At 44.4% G+C, this 16,467-nt stretch overlaps 1 protein-coding gene across 19 annotated transcripts in view; it reads left to right on the top strand.

The window, feature by feature from the left end:
• KIAA1217 (KIAA1217 ortholog) overlaps positions 1–16,467 on the top strand; it is a 486,478-nt gene that overhangs the window by 463,175 nt on the left and 6,836 nt on the right. For 14 of the 19 annotated variants that reach the window (XR_006787887.1, XM_045858214.1, XM_045858221.1 and 11 more), the window contains 6 exons: positions 7–154; positions 3,577–4,024; positions 6,517–6,700; positions 10,131–10,294; positions 10,966–11,106; positions 14,169–14,288. Coding sequence is in view for 18 of the 19 variants with exons in the window: in XM_045858214.1 (XP_045714170.1) it covers positions 7–154; positions 3,577–4,024; positions 6,517–6,700; positions 10,131–10,294; positions 10,966–11,106; positions 14,169–14,288 (1,205 nt within the window). In the remaining variant the exon portion in view is untranslated. The remainder of the gene's footprint in view (positions 1–6; positions 155–3,576; positions 4,025–6,516; positions 6,701–10,130; positions 10,295–10,965; positions 11,107–14,168; positions 14,289–16,467) is intronic. The other 5 variants (XM_045858207.1, XM_045858213.1, XM_045858222.1 and 2 more) reach the window with 3 other exon arrangements.

The following is a 16,467-nucleotide window of genomic DNA, read 5'->3' as shown; positions in this document are numbered from 1 at the left end:
CCGCAGGAGAATTTCCTACCTTACAAAACAAGATGCGAGCCATTCTGCGCATAGAGGTGGAGGCAGTGCGGTTTCTGAAGGAGGAGCCGCACCGGCTGGACAGTCTCCTGCAGAGAGTGCGGAGCATGACCGACATCCTGACCATGCTGCGGAGGTGACTGGGCTTCCTGTGGGGCGTGGAGAGCTGGGGGTGGGTGGGGGCTGCTGGGAACGTTGGGGGTGCTGAGAACATGGGGGGTGCACAGTTTGGACTCCCAGGCTTCCTCCGTCTCCTGGGACCTGTCTCCATTTCTGTGATTTATCACATCTAATTTCCAGTGCCCTGAGGAGAAGCCACAGCTCCTTCCTACCTGGAATTTCTGTTGTACGCAGGACTTGAGGTCCTGATTCTTCAGCACAGGCTTGCTGCATTTGGCACATGCTAGCACTTAAAATTTACTAGTAAACATAGTAAATGTTTTTAAAAGATCATATGAAGGTTGTTCCTCTCAGTAACATTTTGAAGTTGAAGAATGGATCAAAATCTATTATTTGGCTTCAGTTCAAAGAAAATGAAGAGAAATAAGTAGAGCCTTTCTTAAGTTACCTACTGAAAGAGTATCTGAGAGATTGTTGATCCCACCTAGAAAAGAGGAAGAAATCCGCATCACTCTTACCTGCCCATAAAAGAGGGTCACAGTAGAAGAAAGACTGAAATAAAACAAATCACTGAATCATCCATGACTTTCACTGAAAAGAAAGTTCTTGAACTCTACCCACATAAAAAGTGATAACATATATGTGTGCAGGATTTGTGCAGCCAGAAGCACTTTATAAATGCCGTGTCATATGCCATTATTTATTGTGTCTTTGGGTGACAAATACAACTCTTTCTTCTCAGCCCAACCATAACAATAGCTTCTGTCTGTGAGCACTTTCTACGGATGAGACACTGAGCTAAGCCCTCTGCCACTGTCATCTCACTCAGTCCTAACTTAAAGCCCTAGGCAGGCATTGTCATCCTGTTGTATAGGGAGAACTGAGCTTTGAGGAAGTTCACTTCATGTCAGAAGTGAGGCCGGGGTATGAACTGGTGGTTTGACTCCAGAGATCAGAGTTAGTTCTGATCTCACAGCCAGGCAGTCAGTAATATTTGGACTTTCTACCTGTTCCAGCCCTGGTATTGAGTGTTGAGAATATGATAATAAAGAGGGTTCCTCTCTCACATGGGAAATAGACACAACTACCAAAATAAACTGTTTTCTAACAGTGGCAGTCCTTGAGTGTTCAGTTCTTTAACAGAACTGGGAAGCTGCAGAGACGTTACCCTTCAGCTCCTAGACCGGATTTGAGAGCAGGTCACAAACAGAAGTAACATATAAGACAGCTTCTTGGGAGAATTTTAACAGCTAAGTGTAATCATTTGATCAAATTTATAAAAGAAATATATTAAATGTGCAGTTGACTTTCAGATGAATTAATAGCCCAAGGAACAAGTGAGATTGTTTTGGTAACTGACCTCAGGAAAGAGCCTCTTTTGAGATGGAAACATATCATCACCTGCCGGAGTCCCAGGAGGCCACGGGGGTTCCGAACACCACAGTGGCCTCCTGCAGAGACCACACCTGACTAGGTACAGGAAGGAACTGTGCCTGAATTACATCTTCACATAGCTTCTCTCATTTTAAGTTGCCAGAGGGAACCTTTTCTTCCAGTAGGATAAAAATCTATTAGAGGAATTCTTCATTAAGCTCTTACCTAAGTGTGGTAACCCATCCACAAAGCCTAGAACAAACCACCCTTGTTCAGTGGAAATAGATAGCAGGCTGGCACATAACACTGCCCCATTCTAACACTGCCCCATTCTCCCTTCTCTTCTGTGAAAAACAATTAAAAGAAAGTTTTAGAGCCAGCACTGTGATGAAGCTCAGTGTTTGTCTTATCTCCAGGGAATGCAAGTTCTAAAAATAGATGTGATTAGTGTTTTGAATGTTGTAGGATTTTTTGTCCCGTAATGCTCAGTGGTCAGAATGACAAGCCCAGGTAAGTAGCTTTTAAAATGAAAATAAAAGAAATTCCAGCTGCCATCAGGCTGTCCATCAGCAGCCTTTATACTTTTAATTTTATATTGGTATCTCTTGTGTGTAATGTGCTGTACTTGGCACTGTGGAGACATTGTGAAGGAGACGGAATATGCGTGGCGCCCCAAGAATAGGCAAAGAAGATAAAGCAAGTGACAGTCACAGTTGAGAGCAACTTAGCAGCTCGGGAAGATGAAATGTTTTGACATGTGTTGAATTTGAGGTGCTGGAATGATAACCAAACATAGCTGCCCACTAGGCACTTAGAAGTGTGGAGACTTAGAAATGATCAAGAGATGGAGACAGAGGGGTGTCCCTGCCTAACTAGGATGGAGGGAGGGAGGGACGGGGGGACGGAAGGAAGGAAGGGAGGAGAGATTTGGAATCAGAAGTTGCCTTCATGAAGATGATTATTAAAAATGGAAGAGATGGCCATGGTAGACTGAGAGGGGAAGGAAGGAAGAGATCCTTAGGTGCCCTTGGGGACAGAAGGGACAGGGTAGGAAAAGTAAACAGCAAAAGAAATAGAGAAGTGAATAGCAGAAGAGAGTCATAGAATACAGTGTCTTTTTACAAATCAAAAAGAGAGCATTTGAATAAGAGGGGAATGAGAGACAGATTGAAAATTAAGGTCAGGTACCATGTTTCACATTGTCGTACATGTATGACTTTACATTGATCCTAACCACCACTGCTGAGGAAGGCATCGCCAACATTGCTGCCATCATCATTGTCATTTCAATCTATAGGAAAGTGTACCATTCCTGCCATTGTATCAGTAGAACATGGTAGAACTGATATTCAGATACAGGTCAATATGAGCCCAAAGGCCATGTCTTTCTCACTGCACCAGGGGTAGAGGTGGACAAGTAAAATAGCATCAAATGACCCCAAAGAACAAAGGAGGATAAGGACTAACTCAGCTGCTTGATTTGCTGTCACTGTTACCATTGCAGAAGCTTGGTCAAGGCCAGGTGAAGAAGCCAGATCACTCCAGGCTGAGCTACAGGAAGAGCGAATGGAAGGAATTAGAACATAAACTGCCCTCCCAAGATGTTTGGCAGTGAAAGGAACAGGCTGTGGGATGTTAGGAAGCTTTGGGAGTTAGAACTGAACATGTACAAGAAAGAGCTCTCCGGGAGAGACTGGGTGGAGGAGATGTTAGAATCACGTGATCACTTCATGCTACCATCCCCCCCGCCCCCCCTCCCCCGGCCCAGACAGTGATGGAATTGTGTCAGGGCATGCCAGTGCTAGTGGACAGAGCACAACAGGCCATCTCCTGAGAAAATGACTGAAAAAGCAGCTGCTGGAAATAACCAGGGGGTAAATCAGTGGCATTGGAAAGTCGCTATGGAAATCCTCAACCCTGAGCTGCTCCTCTGAGTTTTAGAATATTGTAATTTTGCAAGAAAATCTTGCCTGGCTTTGGGATGGCACTGCATTCAATACCATACTTCCATACAAAATGGAAGTTACCCATTGCAGTAGTTAATTCTGCTGTGCTTTCTCCTAGACACGTCACCGATGGGCTCTTGAGAGGCACAGATTCAGCGCAGGCTGCACAGTATGTCGCTATGGAAAAGGCCACCGCCGCGGAGGTCCTGAAGAGCCAGGAGGAGGCACCACAGGCCTCAGGCCAGCCCCCCCAGGGCACAGCAGTCCCTCGAGACGTGAAGGCCGATGTGGTACCCTTGACGGTCCACCGCGCACAGAGCTCTCCAGTGCTCATCCAGCCCTCCCAGCTCTCCTCTGCCTTGCTGACCCCTGCCCAGCACTCGCCTGGAGGGGCTGGTCCTCAGCCAACCAGCCCTCCAGCCATCACACAGGAAGTGAGCTCCACTCTGCAGTCAGCACAGGCAGCGCAATGCCCACAAGCACCCGTGAATGGTGCCGCCATGCAGAGCTTGTTCATTGAGGAAATCCACAGTGTCAGTGCCAAGAACAGGGCAGTGTCCATTGAGGTAGAGTCCTTTTTCCATCTTTTGTAACCTCATGAAGGAGGGTAACTCATGGTCCTTTCCCTCAAAGACTATACAGTTTGGCTATAGAGATAAGACATATATGTGTCAGAGTTATATTTTTATTTTAAAAATGTGCATGTATGTAATAACATATCAACGAAAGACAGATTTTTTAAAACTGTAAGTGGGTTTCAATGGCCAAGATAAGGGAAGGGTTATCAGATTGCAGAGAAGCATAAAATGCCTAACAAGGAGGAAGGTGAGGCAGTGGAATGATGGTAAGTGTTTAACAACCAGCTCTCTGGTGGGAAACGTCCTGATTGTGGCATTTGCCAATTTCTGTGATGTGAAGACTCCCACCGTCATTGATTTTGAATCGGAACACAGCATCATAGAACATTCAGTTGGGAAGACATGCAAATCAGCTCTCCTAATCCTGTGGGAGCTGGCCCAAGCATGCCCCTGGTGAATGCAGGCCTGGGGAGGGTTTGCCACTGATCTTCAAAAATAAGTAGAATCTGGGTAAGCAGAGAAGGCTGGGGAGGGCATTCTAGGGTAGAGGAATGCTGGAGCAAAGGCTGGAGCCGTGAGCAAACCTGTTTAACACAAATGAGAAAGAGCAGATAAGGCTGGCAAAACAGGCCAGAGCCTGACTTGGGAGAGCTTGAAAAGCAGCCTGAGGTGTCTAGAGTTGATTGTGTAGGTATCAGAGGAATGCTGCGGCCTGAACCAGTGATAAAAAGTGGTATCTTCAGAAAATTAATCTGGACACTATATACAGAACTGATTGAGGTGCTGGGTCTGGAATTAAGGGAGATAGGTGGGAAGTTATTACAGTAGTCTCAGAAGAAAAGGCAGAAGCAGTCAAAATGAATAGAGAAAGCCTTCGGATCACAAAATATCGAGGAAAAAATGCTATTTTTTAAAAATATTCTTTTAATCAAGAGCCGGCATTAGTGCTCAAGTAACACACTTTGCTTCCTTCATGCTCTCCTTCCTCTCACCCCATTTTTTTTCATCACTTATTATTGTATCTTAAGCAACCTGGCCCTAAGCATTCCTGCCTCTCCTGGTGCAAGGGATAACCTGGGTTTCAACAGGAAATGACCTCTTGTAACTGCTAAGGTCATGGTCATGGCAACTGCATCTCTGAACACTAGGTAGCTGCTCTCTGCTCCAAAGTCAGGGGCTATGCCCCTGATTCAAGTAGGCGCCTACAAAGTGCATTAGCTGATATAATGACCCATAGGGCATGCATATTGGGTGAAGTAGAGAACTGAAAACACATTTCCTCCTGAGAGTGAATGAATTTGTTACTTCAAACATCCCCATATTTAAAGTATGTCAGAGGGACAACTGTCATGGAACAAATATCTACTGGGAACCCACTGGACACAATTATCACTATTATGGGTGTATTTTAAGTTATGAGTTAGCTCTGACAATGACCAACCCACAGTAAGAGGCCTGGGCCTCTTTGCCAGCTATGCCACTGACAAATGGGGTGAGCACATTCACTCAATACACATCATGGGGCCCCACTGTGCACGAGGCCCTCATAGGCTCTGGAGTAGGCAGTGAGCAGAGGAGATGAAGTCGGTGCCCTCGAGAAACTTACCTGCTTGTAGGGAGAGACCGAACAAGTGTATGCCAGGTGGTGATAAATGATAGGAATGCAAACACAAAGGATGGTGATGGTGGGGACTGTGATTTATAGTGAATCTTGAGCAAGTCCTTCACCTTGGTGGGCCCAGTGCTCCCATGCATTGATTCAGTCAGTGACAACCTGGGACATTATGTCAACATTATGGGTCCCACTAACCCTGGTGCAAATTTCCACTCTGCCCTCCTGGAATGATCCATGTGCCATCTCAGAATTACAGTCAAATGTCCCTTAAGAGAAATATACAAATATTTAAGAATACATCTTATATATTCCCTATTGTAGAACTTGATGGAGCTCCCAGGTCATCTAAACGCCACCCCCCCCCCACCCTTGTTCTAAGGAAGAAAACGTGGCCCGTGGCCATATAGCAAGCCTTGGCCACAAGTGCACTAAGACAAAGGATTCTTTGCTCCTAGTGAGTGTTTTGGTGTTTGTTTGCTTGAACATCTCTGCAATGAAAACTCAAAAACTTGGTTATAGATAATTATCTTTTTTATTTACCGTTGGTAGAAATATGCAGTAAGTGCTCAGTCATCATTTCATGAGCGAACGTGAGTTTCTGAGCTTGCTTCTCTGTGAGTATCACCCGAGCTTACATGCAGCCCATTTTAGCTCTAGAAGATGGAGCAGAGAGCACAGCGGTCAGATTCGCCTGATGTGCAGTCTCCCCTGGCACGGAAGCCAGAGCATTGTTTTACCTACGCTTGAATTGTTACGCCTCCTCCCAAATTCTAAACAATTTCTAATTGTTTAGAAATCTCTAAACAATTAATTAGCTTTTCACTCTAGTGTTAAAAAATTTTCTTCACCTGCTGTTCCCCTTCAGAAAGCAGAGAAGAAGTGGGAAGAGAAAAGACAAAATCTGGAGCACTATAATGGGAAAGAGTTTGAGAAACTCCTAGAAGAAGCTCAGGCCAATATCATGAAGTCCATTCCAAACCTGGAGATGTCACCAGCCTCAGGCCCGCAGCTGAAGGGCGATGCTTCCACGGACAAGCTGGAACTTGCAGGTAAGACACTGACAGCCGTGTGCCTGGCTGCCCTCAGGTCAATGTGTGGCCCCCAACCTAAGCACATGTTGGTTAAACTCTCCCTTCTTCAGGATCTGATAAAATTGAAAAACTGGGAGAGCAATCCCTCAGGAGTCCCTAGAGCCTCACTACTATAACTATAGCAGGGAGACTGTTGTATGTTCGGATACTAGAACAATGCCCAATACGGAAAAATTCAGGTTTCCCAGCTTCTGCACTTCCTGTAAATTTATGGCACTTCACAGCACCAGCTGGGAAAATTCAAGGCCTGCATTAAAGCAAGAGCTTTTCATATGCTGCAGAAGGAAAATTCCAGCTTTTATGAGCTCCCAGGAGGATAGTAGATCATAAAATAAAATGGCATTTTAAAAAAATCAAAATTATTGTATATTTAACAAAATAAGTTATAGAAGTTAAGCATCAATATGTCAATAGTAATATAAAATAACTGTTTAAAAAGTGTAGCCTCCTAAATCTCCAATCACAAACCATGTGCCTTATTCTAATATTAAAATTTTTCCTAGCCAGTGTGGCTCAGTTGATTGGACACCGGCCTGCAAACTGAAAGGTCACCATTTTGATTCCCAGTGAGGGCACATACCTGAGTTGCAGGTTCGGTCCCCAGTTGAGGTGTGTACTGAAGGCAGCCAATCAATATTTCTCTCTCACACCTATGCTTCTCTCCCTCTCTCCCTCCTGTCCCCTCTCTAAAAAAAAAAATTACCATTTTTCATGTGTCGCCCAGTATATCTCAGAGTCATGTTCGATGAGGCCTTGTCCAACAACAAAAATTAATAAAATTGAAAAGGAATTGCCATCCTGAGTTGCATGTCAAGGGACATGAAGGTGGATACACTTTACAACCACAGTAAAACCAGTGTAACGCCCTCCAGGTTTTCGTTCTACAAAGCTTCTCTCCAGCTACAGTCACTGAAACTCTCCCCCTCAGTCTGGGCTGAGAGGTGTTTTTCACCTGCTGCACTAACTGCCAGCTTTGTGAGGCCTGTCTAGGCCCCTGGAGGGTCAGGCCCCAAGACCTGGGAGCAACGAGCCCTGGCGGGGGAGCTCCACTCTCACAACGACAGCTTTTCTCCCCGAGTTCCCTTGGAGAATTTCCAGTGGAGGAAATGACCTACCCCGATGCATGTCTGTCTTCCTTAGTGCAGCTCTCCCACTATTTATTTTGTCATAAAGTCTCCTTTGATATTTTAGAATTACAAATAAATTATAAACTTATAATGATAAATAAAGTATAATTGTCCTTTCCCCTGATTGTACAACAAAAAATAATGACTATATTTTATTAACCTCATTTGGAACTTTTATTCTTTCAGATTTCAGAAATTTGCATAAATTATATTTTAAATTACTTTCCAACACATTTTTACTTAGTTAAGATGTTCTTACTGTTGCGCTTTTCTTTTTTACCACATGGCCTGGTTTCTTATCCGAAAGAGTCCACTAAGGTCTGGGCCACCAAGAATGGGTTAGGGCATCACCATTATCTGTAAGCTTTGTTTCTACTATTTTTATTTATTCATCATGGATGTTATGGTTTTTATTTTTGTACACTAATGAGGTAAAATTCCAAGCTTGGGGTTTTTTTGTTTGTTTTTGTTTTTTTTTTAATATATATTTTTAAGATTTTATTTATTTATTTTTAGAGAGGGAAGGGAGGGAGAAAGAGAGAAACATCAATGTGCGGTTGCTGGGGGCCGTGGCCTGCAACCCAGGCATGTGCCCTGACTGGGAATCGAACCTGCGATGCTTTGCTTTGCAGCCCGCGCTCAATCCACTGAGCTACGCCAGCCAGGGCAGCTTGGGGTTTTAAAAGAGTATTTGTATTTCCTTTTGTGTGTGTTGTCTGACTACTTAAGTAATGGGGGGGATGGATAGCTCCCCCAAAATCAATGGAAAATGTGGGAGTTTGGCCTTAGTCAATGGTAAAGCAAAAGTTATTCACAAAGACACAGTTAAAGAACATCAAGGAAGACTTTATTCAAGACCGTTGCAAAGGAAGAGAGAGACTGAACTCAGCTCTGAATGCAGCCTGTGGAAGGTAGTGGGATTCCTGTGAAAGGCAGGCCAAGGACTTGGATATCAAGGGTGGGAAGTGAAGAACTGGTCAGATATCAAGAATGGGGATTCTTGCTAACCTGGATTCTTTGCTGAAACTCAAGTTCAGCACATTAAGGTCAAGGCCTAGCGGAGAAGAGGGCTCAGAGCAGCTTGAATGCATTAGTCAGACAGGGAGTCTGCCTTCATACCTGAGAGGAGAGAACTGGGCCGGTCAGCCTGTGCCAGTCCCTAGAAGGACCCAGAGTGGAGACGACCACCCTGAGCCCAGACTGCTGGCATGGACACCAGCCACATGACCCGAGGCTGCTGGAGTCCTGTAACCCAGCACCTCACGCGTGGGCAGGACCTGCCCACTACAAATTATCACTAGCATGCCGCTCTGATGACGTACCCAAGTTACCACATCTTTCAATGGGAACTCCTCAAGCATCTACTCTAAAGAACTCTGTCTCAGAAAAGACGAGTACTGCAGTCCCTCAGGAGAGCTGGGGAAAGCCAGGCTTTCAGGAGCTGTTGGCTAGAGTGTTTGTAAAGGGCTGAAGTGAGGAAGGCTGATCAAGGACAGGAATGAGGCTCTTTGAGTTTTGATTAAAAATTGCCATTTTCCAAGCAGTTCTCTGAGGAAAGCTGAGAAGATATCTGAATCTCCTACTCTATGATGTCGATCCTAATTTATAATTCTCTTTACTGTGTTTGCTGTCTCCTTTCCTTAGCAGCAAGCCTTTTCTGAGCCCATAACCGTGACCCCAAAAATCTACTTTTCCCCTGATTTTGTTCTCTGTTCCCATTGGCTTCCTGGTTTCCCTTCCCTTTCCTTGGCCCTGTTCCACTCTCACCCACTCCTGTCTGAGTCCTTCCGCCAGAGGCAGCCTACTAAACTAGGGGGGTGAAGGCTTTAGAGGCCATGCAGTGGGCTCTGGATTCGCCTCCATGTCTGATCTTTCATCTCTCCAAGTAACATCCAGCCTTTTTGTTTAATAATGACAGCTAATACTTGCATAGCATTTATAATAAGCCAGTAGGCACTGTTCTAAGTGCTTTATGTATATCAAATCACTTAATCCTCACAGCACCCCAGTGGAGAGGATATCATTATAACAGTCATTTAACGGATAAGGAAATCAAGGCAGAGAAAGGTTAAGTAACTTGTATAAAGTCTTTCTGGGATTTCAAGCCAGTTGGGCTGCGGGGGTTATACCATTAATTTTTGCAATATAGAGAGAATAGAGAAATTTTTAAGTCAGAATGTATTAAGTTTATAGAAATATAGTGGACTTTCTGGGCATCATCTTGAAAAGAGATTATTATGCAAAGACACACTTTTTTCCAGAAGACTCTCCAAATTCAGAACAGGACTTGGACAAGCTGGGGGGTAAGTCCCCACCACCTCCTCCCCCACCCCCGAGACGGAGCTACCTGCCAGGATCAGGGCTCACCACCACCAGGTCCGGCGATGTGGTCTACACCAGCAGGAAGGAGAACGCCACCACTAAGGTCAGATGGGCTAAGCCCTGGTAAACGGGTCTCTGGGTTTGGATGATCCTCTTGGACAAGGTCATCTCTATTCTCACTAGAACATAAAAAGGAGTGAGGCAGAGAAGAGAAGCAGAGAATCAAATAAACTAGACCCAGCACCACAAGTTTTATCCTTACTTGACTTTTAGCTGCAACTATGTGAAATACAAATCACAAGCTACTTCCCCAGTAGGTCATCGTAGGATTGAAAATAAGGATAGAGAGTGAAGCAAAATAAAAAAGACCACCTTAAAGATAACTGAGATTAGCTAACACAGTTGTGGAGTCCATACAGAAAGATGTTCAATGAGCTTTAGCTTGCACTGAACTTGGCCATTTTTGTCTTTTATGTTCAACATGAAATTCAAGTTTCAAGGAGAGAAAGTATGGGAGGTCCCTTCATAAAGGCACTGAATGTTGAGGAATTACAGTTGTATTATAATTCTTCAGTCCATTCACCAAAATGGTAGCTTGCATAAACAAAAGCAGAAACTCAGTGCAAGTGGGCAAAATAGCCCCTCAGCTGAAGCTGAAGAGCTAGGAAGCCAGTTTACTAGACAGTGAGGAAACATGACATCTTCTTGTGCTCTCTCCCTCTGTTTGTCATCACCTGGGGGGGTTAAGCCAGTATCTGTGGTTTGGATCCATAGGCTAGCAGTGAAGATGCTGGACCAAGCTCTCAGGCTAGAGCCACAAAATGCCCAGCAGAGGAGCCTGCCTCAGCCTGGACCTGCTCCTCAAAGGATGAGGAAGAAGAAGAAGAAGGAGACAAAATCATGGCAGAGCTCCAGGTACGTGGGTGAAGTGACTGGCCGTGGCTCCTTGCCCTTCCCATCAGAGATGCTGACTACATGTCCCGTAGATTCCTTAACTAGAAAAGGCTGGTGAAGAGCCCTGAGCCCCAAAATGTCTTCTGACCTTGACCTCCACTGGGCGCTCAAGGCACCTTTAGGATGTGTATAAGGAACGACCGTTTCACAAAAACAACTCAGGAAGTTTACACAAAAAAATCAATCGCAGGCTTTCCTGGCTCTGGCTGGTAGGATTTACTTTCCTTTCTTTCAGTCTTAATAGCCTCTCTTTCATTTCAAAAACAGTTAAAAGGAAATCAGAAACACCGGCCATCATCTTTTCTTGATAAGGACTGATGAAATCCCCCTGCAGGCGGGGTCCCGTCACGTGGCGTCAGTGTTTAGAACGACGGGTGCGGTCATGCAGCCTCCTTGCCTCCATACCAGGTTCCCAGTCCATTTCATCTTTTCAGATATTCTGAAAGGCTCAAATGTCTTATTTCCCATTTTCCTTGACTAGTTAAGACATTATTATCTATTTTTAGATTTTTTAACTAAAAGCACAGTCTACTCATAGGATTAAGAATGGGGACCCAAACTTGATCCCACTATCTAATCATGGATGTGAATCTGCCCTAGAAATATGTTTTAAGAACTGGACTCATCAAAGACATACGCACAATTCTTAGACCAAAGTCTGTTTCTACAGTGTTGCATTTTGGCCCGTGCTTATTACAGGATTATTGCTCTTCAGGTGAAAAGATTATTGCTCTACAGGACCACAGCTCTCTTAGGGCTCCAAAACATGTTACTGCTTCACCCATGTTCCCACACTTTTGTGCAGGCTCAAGGATCTGCATGCTTCATTTGTAACTGGGAGAACTTTGAAACCCTGTCATTTCCACTGCTGCCATCCTACTGTGCTTTCCATGGTAACCCCTGCTAAAGAGGAGCTGCTTGGATTTTCCAGGAAACACAGAGCAGCTGGTCAACGGTCACATGCACAAGCCTTTTGAACCTCTCTAAACCTCACAGACTGGACAGGGCTCCCCTCCACCAGTCAGACTATTTATAGGGTTCTTGCATGGCTGGAGAATTGCATTCATAGGAATCATAGATTTATAAAGTCAGCAACTCATGGGGCAGTTGAGAGCATGGAAGCATCCATCACTCATTTATCCAGAGAGGGCCCTCCGGCTGTTGACACTGGCATGTCAAGGCTACTTGTTGCTGGGGATTGGCATGTCCTAAGATGTGTATACAGATTCTGGGGCCATTCATTGTAGCATCTGTCCCTAAATTTAGGGTGTGAATCGATCATGGCCCAGTTTGGTTCAGTTGGCTGACAGAGCACTAGATCATTTTAAATCTGTGCAAGGTGAACAACTACTAATAAAGAAATAGAGACTTTTAGGCTTATGAATAATCCTCCTAAGAAAAGTGACTTATTTGTGCCAGCCACTTATAGCCCACCCTTGAGAACGTTGCCTTCCATTGAAGTCTGAGCATCTTTGATGCTTTTAGCTGCAACTTAAAAGTTTAACTGAGAACTTTACAAAAGCAAAGTATCTGGCTTCTTGCTTTATTATTGGTGGTTAGGTAATGGTGGTGAATGAAGTACTCTAACCCTAACTTAACTGAACCCCGTTGACCATCCTGCTAGAGTAGGGACCAAACCTGCTGCATCAGAAAGTTGGACAATGGTTCTAGTTCGACAGCCTTCGCCCTGCAATCCCCAGGCAGGACATGGAGCAGCTGAAGCCCCCTAATTATGCTCGCAGGACAGCATTCCTGCTCCATGCCAACAGGCATTATTAGAAACCACAGGCTCTGAAGTCCAGGGTCCCCCAGTGGTGAGTGGTCTTAATGAGTGGGGCCCCGGCATCTCCAGGGCCAGTGAGGAGGCTGGTGTGGTGGGAACAGGGACTCAGTCAGCAGAGCGTGGAAAGGCAGGCTGGGGAGAGTCCCAGGCACCAGCTCTGTTCTTATTTTATGACCAGTGCTGAAGTGTTCACTTGGAGAAGGCAAGGGTTCTTCTTTCTGCCTGGGGTTATTTCCAAATGGCAACATTTGACACTAAGGAAACATGAAAGAATTACTTGAGATGATTCATTTGAATAGGTGTTTTTTAATCCTGGTTGCACATTAGAATTACATAGAGAGTTTTTTTTAAAGTCCTACATCCCTAAGATTCTGACTTAATTATTCTTTGGGTGAGCCCTGGATAATAGTATTTTTTAAAACCAGGATATGTTAAAAACCTCTGATTTCAAGAAACTTGGGTTCTTAGTTTTTTGTCTCTCCTGCTCTCACTGTCATACTGTCACTGCCTTTCTGCCCTGTAGACACAGCCTGTGCTTTCTCTCTGCCTGAGACTGGCCTTCCTGACTCAGTGTCCACATGAGTCGGTGCAGGCTCCTGTAACTAGGACAGCTTTCAGAGACAAGTCTAGGGCTCTGGCAGCTCCGAGGCCACTCAGAGTGCTGAAGAGCATCACTTTATTCTAAATGAGCCTCCGAACACCTCAGAGCACAGACTACCTGTTACCATTTCAGACAATGAATTGATAAGGATAACTGTTAAAGTTTAAAGGTTTATAATATTGTGTGCCCTTTTTGTTTATAGTCTTAATTTTAAAAAATGAGTCTTGTTAAAAAATGAAGAAAGAAAAGATAGCTCCTTTTATGTATTCAAATTTTTATTCATTTATGTATCACTATTTTTAAAAGGTCAGAACAAGAAGCCCTATTAAATGCAAACTAAGTTCACCCTGGACAGAGGAAGAGAAGGAGCTCTTTTCAGGGGCTGTGCCCTCTTATCCTGATGCAGCCCAGAAATCAGGCCACCTTGGCCCCGGCTCCGCCCCCCTCCCCCCACCAGCTCTGCAGGCCTGAGGCCAAGAGGGGAGCAGGTTGTCAAGGCAATGCTCCCCTGACCCTGGTGTGACCTGCATGCAGGGACAAGCTGGGGTCTCCACACCTCTGCGCTGACTTCCTGCCTGTGCCCTCCTTCCTCCTCCCTACACTTGGAATCTTATTAACCTCAGTATTTTAATTCCTTAGGCATTCCAGAAGTGTTCCTTTATGGATGTAAATTCAAACAGTCATGCTGAGCCATCCAGGGCTGACAGTCACGTTAAAGACAGTAGGCCGGGGGCCACAGTCTCACCCAAGGAGAAGAAGGTAACGTGGCAATCACACGTTTGCCACGCGGTCGGACAGCCCTTCTTTCCTTGCTCTGACGCTAACACTGCTCCTGCGCTTGTTCTTCGGTGCCCTCTCTTTTTTCTCTCACCTTAAACAAACAAACAGACAGACAGACAGAAAAAACTAAAGGAGACACAGTTTTGGGTTTAGTTCAGAGATGACTGTCTGAGGTTTTCAGAGCAGACATGTTGTTCCTTGCGCACAAGGTACACTAGCATGTGCATAACTGAGCCATTATCTCCCCAAACTAAAGAATATATGTCTTTCAAAATTTTCTAGAATGACTCTTTGAGAGAAAGAAAAAGGAAGGAAGGAAGGAAGGAAGGAAGGAAGGAAGGAAGGAAGGAAGGAGGGAAGGAGGGAAGGAGGGAAGGAGGGAAGGAGGGAAGGACTTTTTCTATGTCTCCTGGACCAAAAACATCTACATGAAAAATAGATGAAAGCCTTAGATTCCAGGAAAAATACTCAGGGCAGAGCTGCATACCTGCTGCCACCACAGCTGGATCCTCATGGAAACATGCACATATGAATTTGTATACATTTTAAAATGCCAAACAGAATTTCCTTAAGTATTACAAATCTCAAAGTGCACCTTGCAAAAGAGTATGTTCAGTATAGTTTTAGTGCTAATACACTTTGTGGCATTCAAGTGGCCTCAAAACAGATATTCAGGCTCCAGGACAAAGTTCATTGTCATTACCAAAGTATTTTAGGCAAAGGACGTGAGCTTGAATGTTTAAACCTCAACATTAAGTTAGACCTAGAGCTTTCATGGTTTGGGGATATAGAGCCATCTGATTTGAATGAAACCTCTCTCAATTTCAGGATAGAAAGCTTATCATGACCATCTCAAGCCCTGACTTTTTTCACCAGAACTTATATTTATTTCAGAATTCAGAGGTTCTAGCTTCCCTTAAATAAAGTCAAACATATCTGCTAGCCCAATTGCTACTCCAAAAGGGTACCTCAGTCCATGTAGAAGTAAGTTCAGTGAGGGAGCCGAACACGATCTGCAGTCGTCCTAACACAGCCCTTCTAAAGATGCAGTCCCGGGGCTCCCGGCTCCCGGCTCCCGGCGGGAGGCTGTGTGGATGAGGCTGGCCTGCGCCTCCCTGGCTCACAGCCACCACAGAGCCCTGTGTGAAAGGTGGCTGCCACATGACTGACACGTGCAGCCCTTAACCAGGCGACATGAGATCCCTCTGTGCACTGTGGGAGATTATGATATTATTATCGATAAATATTTCTCATGAAGAAAATCCCCTATTAATAGAATCCATGAGATCACATTGGAAATATATGGCCTTTTCAGTCTCTGGAATTTCCTTCTGTGGCCTCATTAAAAGCAGATCACAGAAGGCCCCAGCAGGTTTGAATGGCATGGCATATTCGGGCCAACATGACCGTTGTCTAAAGCACTGGGATCTGGGAGCTTCTTGAAGATTCCTCTGGAGACAATAACTGTAGAATTTTGCTAATTGGCTAGAAAGTTGCACGAGATTTTTGCCCAGTGATTACAAATCCTTATCCCATCGATCTCTTTAACTTCATCGAAGGTCCATCAAATAATAATAAGCAGGTGTGTACTGAGTGCCCCAAACTGGGTTTAATCACAGGTGCTTATTCTGGATAATTATACTCAGTAGGCTGATCTACTTCCTAACATCAGTATCAGACTTGTTATGAGCATTATATACAACATGAGTATCAGACTTGTTTGCAAACTGTTGTCATTATTTAACCTCTTCCTCAGCTATTCATCTACTTTTCTATAACTCAAATGTTTTGTTAAAATGTTTCTCTTGTCTTCAGGAAGCATTAGCCTAGTACTTGACTTTTATGCACTTTCCCTATAATTGTGTCTCTTTTCTCTGATTTTGGTTTATTGCCTGTATGCATATTGAGCCTGCTTCACCAGTTGTCTGAACAATCCAAATCTCAGGACCCATAAATAGATATTAATGAAAATTAATTACCTTTCATGCAGTCTTGACTATCTAAGGTGTCATTGGTAGATTATTTGACAGTTGTGACCAAGTTATTCTGAATAAAGTTAATGCACTTGCTCTGATACATCCATTCTTTTCTCTAGCCCAGTGATAACAGTGGTAGGTCATGGGAAACCTACACCTGACATTTTTCTCTTAGTGACTTT

The sequence above is a fragment of the Phyllostomus hastatus genome, unplaced genomic scaffold (assembly GCF_019186645.2).
Source record: "Phyllostomus hastatus isolate PE091 unplaced genomic scaffold, TTU_PhHast_1.1 phas_scaffold_1674, whole genome shotgun sequence".
In the NCBI taxonomy this organism is placed as follows: domain Eukaryota; kingdom Metazoa; phylum Chordata; class Mammalia; order Chiroptera; family Phyllostomidae; genus Phyllostomus; species Phyllostomus hastatus.
Note: the sequence above shows the minus strand (reverse complement) of the source record. Positions and strands in the feature narration are given on the sequence as shown.